The following is a 12522-nucleotide window of genomic DNA, read 5'->3' on the forward strand; positions in this document are numbered from 1 at the left end:
CTTGTCTCCAGTGCTTCACACATACAATAAAGCAATACCTATTATACTTATTATATTCAATTCAGTTTTATTTATATAGCTCCAAATCACAACATCAGTTGCCTCAAGATGCTTTATATTGTAATGTAGGCAGCGACCCTACAAGAATACAAAGAAAACAGAGAAAACTGCAACAATCAGAAAAACCCTTATGAGCTAGCACTTTGGCAACAGTGGAAAAGAAAAACACCCCTTTAACAGGAAGACACCTCCTGCAGAACTCACATAATTTCCTTAGGGATTAATAAAGTATTCTGATTCTGAATCAGATTCAGAACCAGGTTCCCGGAGGGGCAGCCATCTGCCACCACTAGTTGGGCTGGAATCGAGGGTCTAACTTAGTGGATTTATTGTTGGATGTGAGTCCTGTTTGTGTGTGAGAGTTGTTATAGTACTTGAAAGTAACTCTAACCATGACTATAAAGACACTGTATTGTTTAGGACACTATGATATACATTTTCTTTATATGATATTAATTTTTCATTTTCAGTAAATAAATTTAAATAGCAGCACTATTTGACAAACTTAATGATATAATTCACAAATATGACCCCACTCTGGTTAAAAGAAATCCAAATGTAGTGTAAATGTATAAATTAGTCCACAATTGCTCTAAAGGTACAGTATGGAGACAAATACGAGCAAACCACCTACAGTTACAGTGTTTAGTTAGGTTACTGAAGCTGACTTGAGTCTTTCATGGTGATAGACGACTTATGAATTTATTATGTTAGATGCCATTTTTCTGTAGGAGACAGGAGTCTTTTTACATAACCATGACTGTGCCGAATTCAGCCTTTACGCTTAGGCTAAGCTGTTCAATATTCATTGCACCTAAAGAATATGAACACACAAATATACATCCATCACCAGTCTTGAGGGGCCAATCAATACGTTGGCCTCAGGGATTCAGGCGATGTGCCGCAAAATTCATTTATAATCTAAAGAGCAGGCAATAATAATGCATTCAGACATGTCTTACTGGTGCTTCAAAGCTCAGTGAGATTCAACCATCTGGCAAATGTGCTTCTATTGTCTCACACGACAGATGCATTGGGACAAGTTGTGGGTATATCGACTTATGAAGGAACGGTGATGCAAAAACCGCATATTGATTTAAAGCATTATTTGGCGTGCAACAGCACCAATGCTACGTAACAGAGCAGTAGTGGGTTTTTTTAATGATCTTTGCAAGCTAAAAAATGCTTAAACGTGTACTGTTCATGTTTTAGTACCAACCTTCCTTGTTTAATAGTTTTCCTGCCTAGTAGAGGCTCCAGAACCGGGTCTACCTTTTCTGGCAGGTTCTCTATCACGACAGTTTCCCCAAAGACAAGAGCTTGTTCAATCACATCTAAACAACTGTATAGAAAGAAAAAAAAACAAGAAAAAGAAACATGACTGGAGCTGCAAATTTTTAAGTTTCATGAGCACTCACTGTCACGAGTAATACAATCACACTGTGACAGCAAAACTGACAATAATTTACCGCTTCTCACCCTTTCTGTCCAAGCTGCACCACCCTCAGCTCTGACGCTAGCTGATTTCTGATCCACTTGATGCCCTGCTGCTGTGGGTCGATGATGAGTGGCCAACGCTCACTGGTGGTCAGGATGGCCGCGTTCTCAATAGACATCCTATCATTTGGCAGACCCTGGTTATGCCAAGCAGCCACGGTGGCATCATCTGTAAGCATGAGGACTGGATCCAGGCCGTCTGTCAGGGGTACAGAGACCTGGAACAGAAACACAGGAATGATGTCATTTTGGTTCAAGCACTGGTGGCTGTGCACTCCAGTTCAGACTCAGAGAAAGAAGGATGGTAGTGAAAGTATGTTGCTTACATTCAGAGATCTAAGGAAAGGAATCCACTTGTTGTTAAAAAGCTCCACACGATACTGGCTGGTAAAGTAACCCATGTAGGAGACAAATGCTGACGTGAGGAGCACATCACCACACAGGGTTTTCTTTTGCTTTTCAAACTGGACAATTTTCAGGGACCAGCGCTCCTTCTCTGACTATAAGACACAAACAGCAAGCTTCAATATCATCTTTAAAAAATACACACAAAATACCAAAGAGAGCAGTCCATCTCATGACCATTTACATCAAGAAGTAAACAATCTGTGCTTCTGAATTATGTGCATCCTAGGCAGCTTCCCACTGCTCACATTTATCATGCAAACTAAGAAGATGTAAGCAGTAAAGCATACAACTGCAATTCCCTTACAATAACTCTGGGTGTTTGGCTGTAGATTCACTCGGCATCAATTTAGCATTCATTTAAACCTTCAATACTGTGACTGTGACAGCCTACAACAATAAATCACGCATGGCATTTTCTTACAAGGGGCTGTGGATCTAGAATATGTCACATAATAAATTCTCAGACAGTTAAAAATCACTATAATTTTACTCTAATGTATTATGGATTGCCTGTAATATCACTCAGTCTGGGGTGAGACATTGTTAATTTCCAACAGCTGTTGAGGCTTTGAGGTAAGTTAATGATTAAATATAGACGGCCTGATTTATTAGTCTGTACACTATTGCTTCCAGGTCAATGCCATAAAGACAAAACATTTATCTTGATATGCTTAAAAGCCAAACCGTTCCATGCAAACCGCATTTATTTTCTGGAATAAGGAAGTCGAACTTGCAAAATGGCCACTGAAATGACCATATTTTATTTCATATTAGCATCCATAAAGATAAAGATTTGGCTGACTAAAAAAGACATGCAAAGGAATGCAGCAAAGTTGAATGTTATATTAAACCAGCTACATAAATATGCAGCTATCGACATTTATATTCTCCACATTCCATAATTTCCCATCTGCACTTTTTCAAATAATTAAAAAAAAAACTTCTGAAGAAATAATTTTTTTACTCTTTGGACAAGCTCAGAAGTGCTCACACATCTACCACACAGACACAGGGTAGTGTTAGTGTAGACCTCTTGCCATTTCTCTTCACTCCTCAATTTGGAAACTGCTCAGCCAGCCAGTTGCCCAGTTCAGCCATGCGTTTTCAGTGGTCCAGCCCTCTCTACCTGTCTCACAAGTCCCCGGTATGCTGCTGGGCTGGGCTGTAAAATCTCCCTTTGCCTGATCTGCTCACACAACTGTCAGGCCATCCTGCCAGGACATAACAACTTCCAGTCCAGATTACTGATGCAATTCTATTACCAGCACCTCTCCATGCATATCTCCAGCAAATTGACAGTTAACTGTATGCCAGGTCAGCCCCAATGACACGACCAAACTCCTCTATCTCCCCTTGTTTACCATTAAGCCCTTGACTAGTCGGTTGGCCAGCTCTATGGTCTGGGTGGTACGCATCACCTCCTCCTGACAACTGATTTTCTCAGCTGTAGCCATTTCATACTGAGCTGTTATGTTCTGGAGGCTGGCATCAAGATCCTATAGAAACAAAAGGAAGGAAGCCATGCAAATTAAAAACGATAAAGAAAATGCAGTATTTAGACTGAGTGACTTAGGTAAGAATAACATTGTACTCACTGCCAACTTCTTTTGAAGTGCCAACAGTTTGGCTGTTGCTGTTTCTAGCTCTGCATTAGCTTGTGACAAGGCATGCCTTTTTGGAATCACCTCACAATAGATCTGCAAAATAAATAAAAAATAAATACAGCATGTGTGAAAAAAAAAAACAACTTTAAAATGAAGAATAAGATTTCTCATAGGAAACATAAGAAACTGCCTTAGAGTTTATTTGAATGCAATGGCTGACCTCGTAATATCTCACAATATTAATGGTCCAGGCACAAAGACCAGCTGCAGCTGTAGATTTGGTCCAAACTAGATCAGGGTGAAAGTCTGGGTTTCTCAGATATTCTTGTTTCACCACAGTCAGGCATGACTCAGGGATGTGCTCCTTATCATACGACATCAAGGCCTGCAGGAAATCATCCACCTGACACACAAAAACCAAAACAAATGAGACAGCATTTGATGAAGGCTGAAAATGGAACACAAATAGAGCATTTTGCGAATCATAACCACTTCAAACACTTTAATTCTTTGCCTACAAAAGAGAAAGTCCCACAAAATGAGGGTTATATTTGATTCCTCTCATCAACAATTCTTAGGATTAAGTCCTGTGGTGAAAAATTTTAAAAAGTGATACCCGAAGCTGGCATCTAAAATAATTAATCAAATGCAATTAAAACCAAACGTTTTCCAGTCACACTTGCATTAACAGAAGCAAGAAGCAGAGGAGGGAGGTTTGCACACTTGCTCCAACAGTGAGTGAGCAAATTCATAGAGCCATCCAGCTGTAATGTGAGCACTGGAGTTGGGCAGGGCCAGGGTCAAGGCCCACTCACAAATTAGATTGACATTAATCAGGCAGATGCAATTGACATGATGATGGCTTAACCTTGCCCATGAAGGCCCGTGCTGCCTTCCAGCTCCGATCCTTAGGCACTCGACCACGAGGGGCCAGCAGGACCATCACAGCTGCTGCTACATTGATTACTGCTGCCGGGGGGTTTGGAAAGGCCTTCAGCTCAGTAAGATTCACCTGAAAGAATATTATATAACATTATATATTGAGAAAGACTGCAAATTTTTACGTAATTCTGTCTAGTCTGATAAAATCTAGTACCTTGTTGAGGGTGTTCAGTGCTGCTGTGGCGGCTGCCAGTAACGGCTCTGCCTTGGATAGGTCATTTTCACACTCCTTCTGTTTGACAGCAATTTCTGCCTGGATCACAGCAACCTGCACAAAAGCAACCATAACAAATTGGATTCCACACATCTATTTAACAATGTGGTCTGTAGAGTGCAATGCCAAAGAATGTGTGTTATACAATATGTGACAGGACTAGTCACCTTTTGTGCCTCAACATCTGCAGCCTCTCTCTTGCTGCTCACCCTCTCAGTTTGCTGTCCAATCTTAGCAATCAGAGCTTCGATGTTCTCATTTTTAAGGGTCAGTTCAGCATCTTGGGATGCAAGTTTAGCTTTTAGATCTTCAACCTGTATATATAAGAAAGAAACATACTCACAATACTTCAATATGTGAAATACTTAATGTCATGGAAAAGCATAAAAAAGGAAGTACTGTTTGTTGTTTACCTTAGCCTAACATCTCTTGCCCAGAAATCAGTCGCCTACAGTGCAGATTAAAGATTTACCTGAGCAGCAGTGGTTTGGAGTTTCTGAAGGCCGCTGTCGAGTCGGTTCATCTTGTGCTGAAGCTGAGCCCGGCTTTTCTCCAGAAGGTTTCTGTACAGGGTGATTTGCTGGAGAAAGCTCTTGGGGGTGGTGTAATTGTACCTCTTCTCATTGCGCTGGTATTTTTCACTTGCCTGGTTGACACTAGTGTGAACATAGGCCATGAAAAGACTGATGGATTCCTGGACGGCAGGCTGTAAAAATAAGCAGACAAGGGGGGAGAGGGGCGAACAGGGTGAGCTGGATTGAGTGGAGTTTAACATCCCAGGCCTGATGGGAACTGAAATATTATCTTCATAAATTTTGAATTCATCTACAAGTTTTGCCATCTTACTTGGCCGGCCCTGACTTACTCAATCTGAAATTTAGGTGCAGCTAGCAGAAATGATTATGCTTTGAAACCTCTGTGAAAATAATGTGTTTAGACCACTGACGTGCAAGCTTGTAAAACATGCACACTGCTTACATTATATCTGGTGGCCTCCAACTTTATAAACACCATCTACTGTGACCATAATACTGCATCCTGACTTGGTATTCATCATACGGCACACAATGACACACAGCCTGCATTAATCACACAGTTAGTGATCAATTAAAGCAAAAACAAATGATCAGAGAATACAAGGATCAAACCTGACCATAACTCACAAAAAGCCATTGTTAATGATCACAGAGCCACAGGGAAAAAATCATTATTAATTAAGATCTGACACAATGCACTTGACAAAGCGTGCTGTGCTCTGTTGAGATGCGACAGAAACTCTCTGATTGGCCTTGTGTAACAACTGTTAGCAGGTTGTGCATTTCTAACTTTAAATGAATGATCATTTCATTTCTTGCAGTCCTGCCTCTTTAAGAAGATAAACAATCATTAACAATGGTTTAATAAATTACTTTACATGTACAGTTTCACATTGTTTTTGGTTTCTTCTCCTCTGCACCTATAAAGATATACTTTTCATTTGATTTGATTATACTATTTAAGCTCTCATACATATATTTTGGTTACAGGAGAACTTTAGTCCTACCTCCACCCTTGTGCACGAATCTACTACAGCTGCAACATCCCCTAATCTAGGGGTGCAACGATATTCGTATCGATATTGAACCGTTCGATACAGTGCTTTCGGTTCGGTACGCATATGTATCGAACAATACAACATTTGTAATTTATTTTATCAATTTTCCTTCTGACGATGCTGTCTGTGTTGAGCGCTCAGTGAATCTGTGTTCGACTACTCCGCCTAGGCTGCACTGTCCAGCGCAGATCCACTGAGCGCTCAACACAGACAGCATAGTCAGAAGGAAGAGCGCAGGGCAAGCTAGCGAGACAGAAGTTAAGCTCTACTTGCAACAGGCAAATTGAACCTCATTCAGATCTGGCGTTTGGAATTATTTTGGTTTTCATGTGACGTATGACCCTGAAGGTAAGCGAGTCATGGACTAAAGTAAAACAGTATGTTGGATGTGCCATGCAATGCTCAATTACATTGGTGTGAACTAGTGTGTTAGCGCAGTTAGCTCGTTAACGTGTTGGCCGTCTAGCCCCATGCACGGAGCGATCGGCGGTAGCTCGTTAACGGAGATTTGCCGTGTTGTGGCGTTAAGGTCATTTCAACGAGATTAACCTGAAAGCACTAGTGGGAACACAACGAATATGACTGCACATTTACGCCGACATCATCCTAGTGCAAAGACAAGTGGAAGCAGACAAAAAAAAGCAAGCATGCTACTAACTTTAGCCGAGTCATTTAGACAGCTGTTAGCACATGATTCTCCTTATGCTGCTGAGAATATAGCCCAGAAGAAGCGGATAGTATAGCTTTTATTTTGGAAAGAGCCATTTCTCTGTAATAAACTCTCTTTTCCAAAGATGAGTGATTCCTCAATCAGATACAGGGCTTGCAATATCGCTAGCCCGACGTCCTGGAGCTAGCGATTTTTTCAGTCGGGCTACCAAAATCTTTCTCTTCCCTGCCCGTCGGGCTATTGTAGGAAAAATATATGTCAATGCTTTTGCATTCTTTCAGAAATGTAGCTGGGTAATTATGTCATTGGCATCGGTGAGCCACTGTCGATATGTGACATATTGAAATCGCGTTTGAATTTGCGCTTGTTTTTTTGCTTTCACTTTGCAATCGTGCGAACTGTGTATAGAGAGCGACAGCACTGATCTGTGAGTGATGATAATTTGTGCACCAATTCCTCTGACATCGTCTTATTAATCGTTAGCTTACTATGCAAACATGACAAGTGAAATCTCCCGCAGCAAGCTTAAACATGTGAGAGGTTGATCGCGCAGAGAATCGCTGAGCTTATGTGAGTGAGCGTGTAAAAGCATTTCAGTTCTGCTGAGCCAAATAAGACAGGTCAGGGTGAAGAAGTGACAGCCAAAGAAAAGCTTACCACAAAACGGAGAAGTTATGACAAATCAGACTATAAGGCAAAAAGAAAGTGCATCTTTATGGTTTCATGGACAAAAGAATTTCTGTGGCTGCGATATGATGAGCTAAATAACCAGGGCTGCACATAAGTGGTCCGCAGGTGCGCATTCGCTGTCAAAATAAAAAACACGCACAAGGGTTAGGGTTAAATTTAAAAACTGTACTTTTGAGTTAAAATATATATTTATAATTTTAATAAATGACAAATTAAAAATGCATGAACATTTTTTTGTATCGAAAAAATATCGAACCGTGACACCAAAGTATCGAACCGAACCGAACCGTGAATTTTGTGTATCGTTGCACCCCTACCCTAATCATCGTCATCATCATCATCACACAACTTCTAAGCACTACAGCTACTATTACAACAAGACACGCCTGCACATGAACATGCACAACACTCAAGAGTGGAAAGTAATGGTCTGGCACATGTTCACATATGTGATGACGCTTCCTGGTTGTGACAGCTGTGCCACCTTAGAGGGTCGTTATGTGCTTAATCACTCTTCTCTCATTAACATAAATGAGTCTGGGTTGTGATCATTCCACTGCCATGATGGAAAACAATGATATGCTGCACTCACTGAGTGTCCCCAGGCATGTGTTCGGCAATTTGTCAGAACCTCAGAAGAGAACTAATGATGAAGGATCCATGGAAAACTTAATCCAGCTGCACAGCAATAATTACAAGGTGTTCATTAAAGTCCAACTGAGTCCCGAATATCAGGGTACATGACAAACCTAGGCAAGATACAGTACCAGCTGCATACATATCTGACAGCTGATATTGTTTTTTTTAGTAATTTGGCACATGTTGTGTTGTACAGAATATGACCGTTAAGTTATAAGACATTATGAGATATTGTTCTTGAGTTCAAAAGCCTGACCTCAATGCCTTCAACTTCTTGGATGAACCTGTAGCTGACTGACTGCAGAGCTTCAGGGGTCCAAGAATAAAACCAGTCGATGATTGTGGAGTTGATGAGGGCTGGAAAGTGACGAGCCCTAACCTGCAGAACACTGCCCACAGGAGAGAAACACAGGACTACCTGCAAAGAAGAAAGCAAAGAGAGAAAGTCTACCATGTGCACTAAAAGATTAGTAGAAACACACTTCATCAAAGAGTACACGTAGGAAAATCAACACAGGTCACAGACATTGAAATGATGCATCTCCAAAGGGAAACTGGCAGCAGCCTGGGCCCCCACTTTCAACACCTTGGCACATAGACAGGAGCTACATTCCCAGTTGGCTGGAGCAGACGGTGACGCTACCAGAGGCCCTGGCGCAAACACTAGCTGGATGGCATACATGTGTAGTGACTGAGAAAAGAATTTCCTTCCTTTTAACCCCCCCACTTTGTCAGGCTTGGTTAATTCAGCTTGTTAAACATATTTAGTAATATTAAACAGCAGCTGTGCTTTTAATTTCCCCAGCTCAAATCTAATGTATGTGTAAGAATTTCTCTTTATTTTAGTTTGTTTGTTTGGTAGCAGAATTTCTCTAAAAGTTATGAATGGATTTGCATGATAAATTTACCAGTAGTAGGATTTGACCCAGCCTGGAGGTGATTAACTTTTGGAGTCAATCCTGATCCAGATTGGGATCCGGGTGTTTTGGGGACGAAGACAGGGCAAAAATGAAACATTTCAATTCTTACTTTTTAACAGCTTATAATAAAATTGAAATGAGAAAAGAGAGAGGTTATTCCAGATGTTCTTCGGGATCCGGGCACTCAATTCATGCAGTGTATTTTCAGCCCTGAATTCATCCAGAGCTAATAATCTCACTTTTTAATGTCAGCCTTCAGTGCATAACTGGAACCTTTTAAAGGATCAGGGGGTAGTTGTTGTTGTAGAAGACAGATTACCATTAAAACTCTAACAGAACATGTTAAATTTAAATGCATTGGTGGATTAAAAAAAACATACGAAATCTGAAAGACTAAACCTTGAGCTGTAGTCCCACTCGATCTGTGAAAAATTTCCAACAGTTTTCCCTGTTGTCCAGAAGACCAAGGCCTCGCACATCAGCTCTCACCCCAGACACAATACTTTCAATCTCCTCCTCACTGAAAACCTCAGGAACTTCCCCTGTACAGCAAAACACAGTCATTATTACAGACTAGCAAATGCTAATGATGGATATTCAGAACAGAACAATCTTAGAGGCTGAATGCATTTGAAGTATGATTGTACTTCACAATCATAAAGAAAAAATGCTACATATACCGAACAGGTATATGAGTCAGGTGAACAGATGAAACAACACAGTGTAAATTAATTTGGAGTTTGGGTCTGACCTGATGCCAGAAAGTCATTAATAATGACCAGAAACCGGTCATCGGATATTTGTGCGTCACTCAGGAGCAAAGCCACACGCTTGTTCTGCACTCCAGCCTTCAGGAACAAACCGGCCAAATCCATCTACACAAAAACCACACAGGCCATGAATGGATAATATTCATATTGAGTGGCATGAAGATCAAACTGTTCAATAAATTCATCAATTGGATATCTAAAATCCCATGATTAACACTTTGATTTTTTAAGAGGCTTTTAAATGATAAATTGATAGGCTTACCTCATCAATAATGTATTAAAATATTGCCCAGTGTCTTTTAATAGTATCTGACAATTATTTTATGCATCACTGGAGGATCTCAGCAAAACTGAATTATATCAATATGCTGCATTCGGCGAGAAGGAAAGCTCATCTGGGTATTCTTTAAAGGCACCTTGATTTAAAGAACGTTTTTTCCTCTACATTTTCATAACCTGTGAAAGTCAAACAGTGGTTCATGTTCTTGGCTCTAATCTGTCACCAAGTATTTACCTTGAAGTCCTGGACTGTGTAACCTTTACTCAGAATAATTTGGAAGACTTCCACAGAGGATAGGTAGGCAGCCAGACGAGTCAGGCTTTGCTTCCCACTGCCCCCGACTCCGACCAGTAAGCCATGACCTCTTGGAGTTTCCAAGATACGACTGATGTGGCAGCTGGCAATAACACATCTCTTCATTATAGTTCTAATTATATTTACATCATATTATTTTTCCAGTATGACATAGTTTTATTATAACTATGATATTTATATGGAAACCAGCTCCACTTACACATGTTGCATGGCATCTTCAAACAACACTAGGTTCATGGCTGGATGAATCTCATTGTAGCTTTCCAGGGCATCCGTGAGGATGGTGCTGAGTGCAGACCAGTCTGTGACAGGGGTATAGGAGGCTTTCTCACCCATCTGGGCAAAGTGGCAATAAAGGAGGGGCTGCTTTTTCACCTTTATATTCTCCAGTCCCTAGAAGAAAACAGGAAACAGGCATAGTAATAATAATGGGTAAAGTTTTTATGTGATGATGAAAAGCAGCAGTTTATTCTGTTTCTCAAAAGCTGCTTTGCACCTCAAAACATTCTTGCATAGTCTCCAACTGGAACTTCTGAAAAAGCTGCAGGTCCTTTAGATCTACCAGTCTGTCTGAGTATACTCTGCAGGACTCGTGGAGCCACAACTGTGCCAGGTCAGCGCTGTCTTTCACATTCTCAGGTCCAGAGAAGAGGATGCCCTTAATTTCACATATCATATTAATATTTTACTTTTAATACACAAGTCAAGTTGTATGAGTGTTTACTATGGGCAATACCTGAAAGACATTTGACAGATCTCGAAGATTAAACGTGTAGTGAAACTTGATGGCTGTGGGCAGAAAATTATGAACCATCTTGTGGTGAAGAGTTATGGCTGCCTGAATGACAGCTGCAGCACTACTCTGAACAAGGGGACTGAAGAGCTGCTGCTTCAGATGACTACACAGGATCTGACTGAAGATCGACCTCTGAGCATCACATGGAGGAAAGTTCACTGCAAACACAGAGAAATGCCTCTGTAGAGAGCAAAGGCACACAAAAATTGCAAAATGTGTTTAGTATATATGTGTATAGATAACATCTTGCTTAGAAATGGGCTCTGTTAAACACCAAACACTGTGACAAATGTATGAATGTAGAAGTAGCAATCATTCTTGACACATATTGTGTTTTCTTTGTAGTAGCAGTAGTATGTATTAAGTAGTGGTATGAAGTCCCACACCAATAAAATAGAACCCCCATAATATCTTCACAATATAAAGCACTGTTGAAATCGAGCTCTTATTTGAGTAAACAAACAAACTTTGTTACATACTTTTTTTAACATTTGTGATGTGGTGACAATGGGCTAATTTTACAGAATAAGTAAATAAAATTGCCATTGCTTAACAAAGTATAAAAGTAAGTAACAAATATAAAACACTGTATGTCAGAATAAAGTAAAAGGTGCAGATGTAATGTCCCCATATGAGCATGTAGGGTCTCAGGAGATTAAATTTATCAACATTTAAAATTAGGTTCAAAACAGTTTCTGAAGATTAGAAAGCAATGAAAAAAGCATGATAATGCAGGATTTGTGCATTATTGCACATCCACTTTAATTTAGATTAATTTAAACTACAACTCAAACCATCAGCACTGCTCTGCATAACTATATTTTTTGAAAAATAGATTATGTTGGTATATACAACAGTTTTACCTGCTATCATACCTGTAATCTGGGGTTGATAATGAAAGTCCCAGCAGTTGGATTCATACAGGCAACATATTGGGTATTATGTATTTCTTTCAGGGTCAGTTTCTGTCTGTCATAACTGCAGAGAGAAGGAAATTGAAGAAGGTTTCAATGGCTAATCAAAAAAAAAAAAAAAAACTGTCACGAGATTACAGCTGAAAAACAGGTACTGTTTGTTCATATTGTTTGCAAGTTTTTTTTATTCTTGCATATGCTGTTATGCT

At 40.1% G+C, this 12522-nt stretch overlaps 1 protein-coding gene across 1 annotated transcript in view; it reads right to left on the bottom strand.

Moving 5' to 3' along the window:
- The window catches only part of LOC146698470 (dynein axonemal heavy chain 11), a 40606-nt gene that overhangs the window by 8840 nt on the left and 19244 nt on the right, over window positions 1-12522 (bottom strand). Inside the window, exons 48-65 of the mRNA XM_085473586.1 lie at window positions 12275-12377; window positions 11340-11579; window positions 11100-11261; window positions 10803-10996; window positions 10523-10685; window positions 9990-10113; window positions 9638-9780; window positions 8575-8736; window positions 5198-5431; window positions 4893-5039; window positions 4666-4779; window positions 4438-4581; window positions 3790-3972; window positions 3561-3662; window positions 3327-3461; window positions 1884-2057; window positions 1540-1775; window positions 1280-1402 (exon numbers count right to left, since the gene is read on the bottom strand). Coding sequence (XP_085329712.1) covers window positions 1280-1402; window positions 1540-1775; window positions 1884-2057; window positions 3327-3461; window positions 3561-3662; window positions 3790-3972; window positions 4438-4581; window positions 4666-4779; window positions 4893-5039; window positions 5198-5431; window positions 8575-8736; window positions 9638-9780; window positions 9990-10113; window positions 10523-10685; window positions 10803-10996; window positions 11100-11261; window positions 11340-11579; window positions 12275-12377 — 2883 coding nt within the window. The remainder of the gene's footprint in view (window positions 1-1279; window positions 1403-1539; window positions 1776-1883; window positions 2058-3326; window positions 3462-3560; window positions 3663-3789; window positions 3973-4437; window positions 4582-4665; window positions 4780-4892; window positions 5040-5197; window positions 5432-8574; window positions 8737-9637; window positions 9781-9989; window positions 10114-10522; window positions 10686-10802; window positions 10997-11099; window positions 11262-11339; window positions 11580-12274; window positions 12378-12522) is intronic.

This window comes from Copadichromis virginalis, linkage group LG11 (genome assembly GCF_057382275.1).
Source record: "Copadichromis virginalis isolate Kocher_CV1m ecotype Utaka linkage group LG11, C_Virginalis_male_GT1.1, whole genome shotgun sequence".
NCBI classification, from domain to species: domain Eukaryota; kingdom Metazoa; phylum Chordata; class Actinopteri; order Cichliformes; family Cichlidae; genus Copadichromis; species Copadichromis virginalis.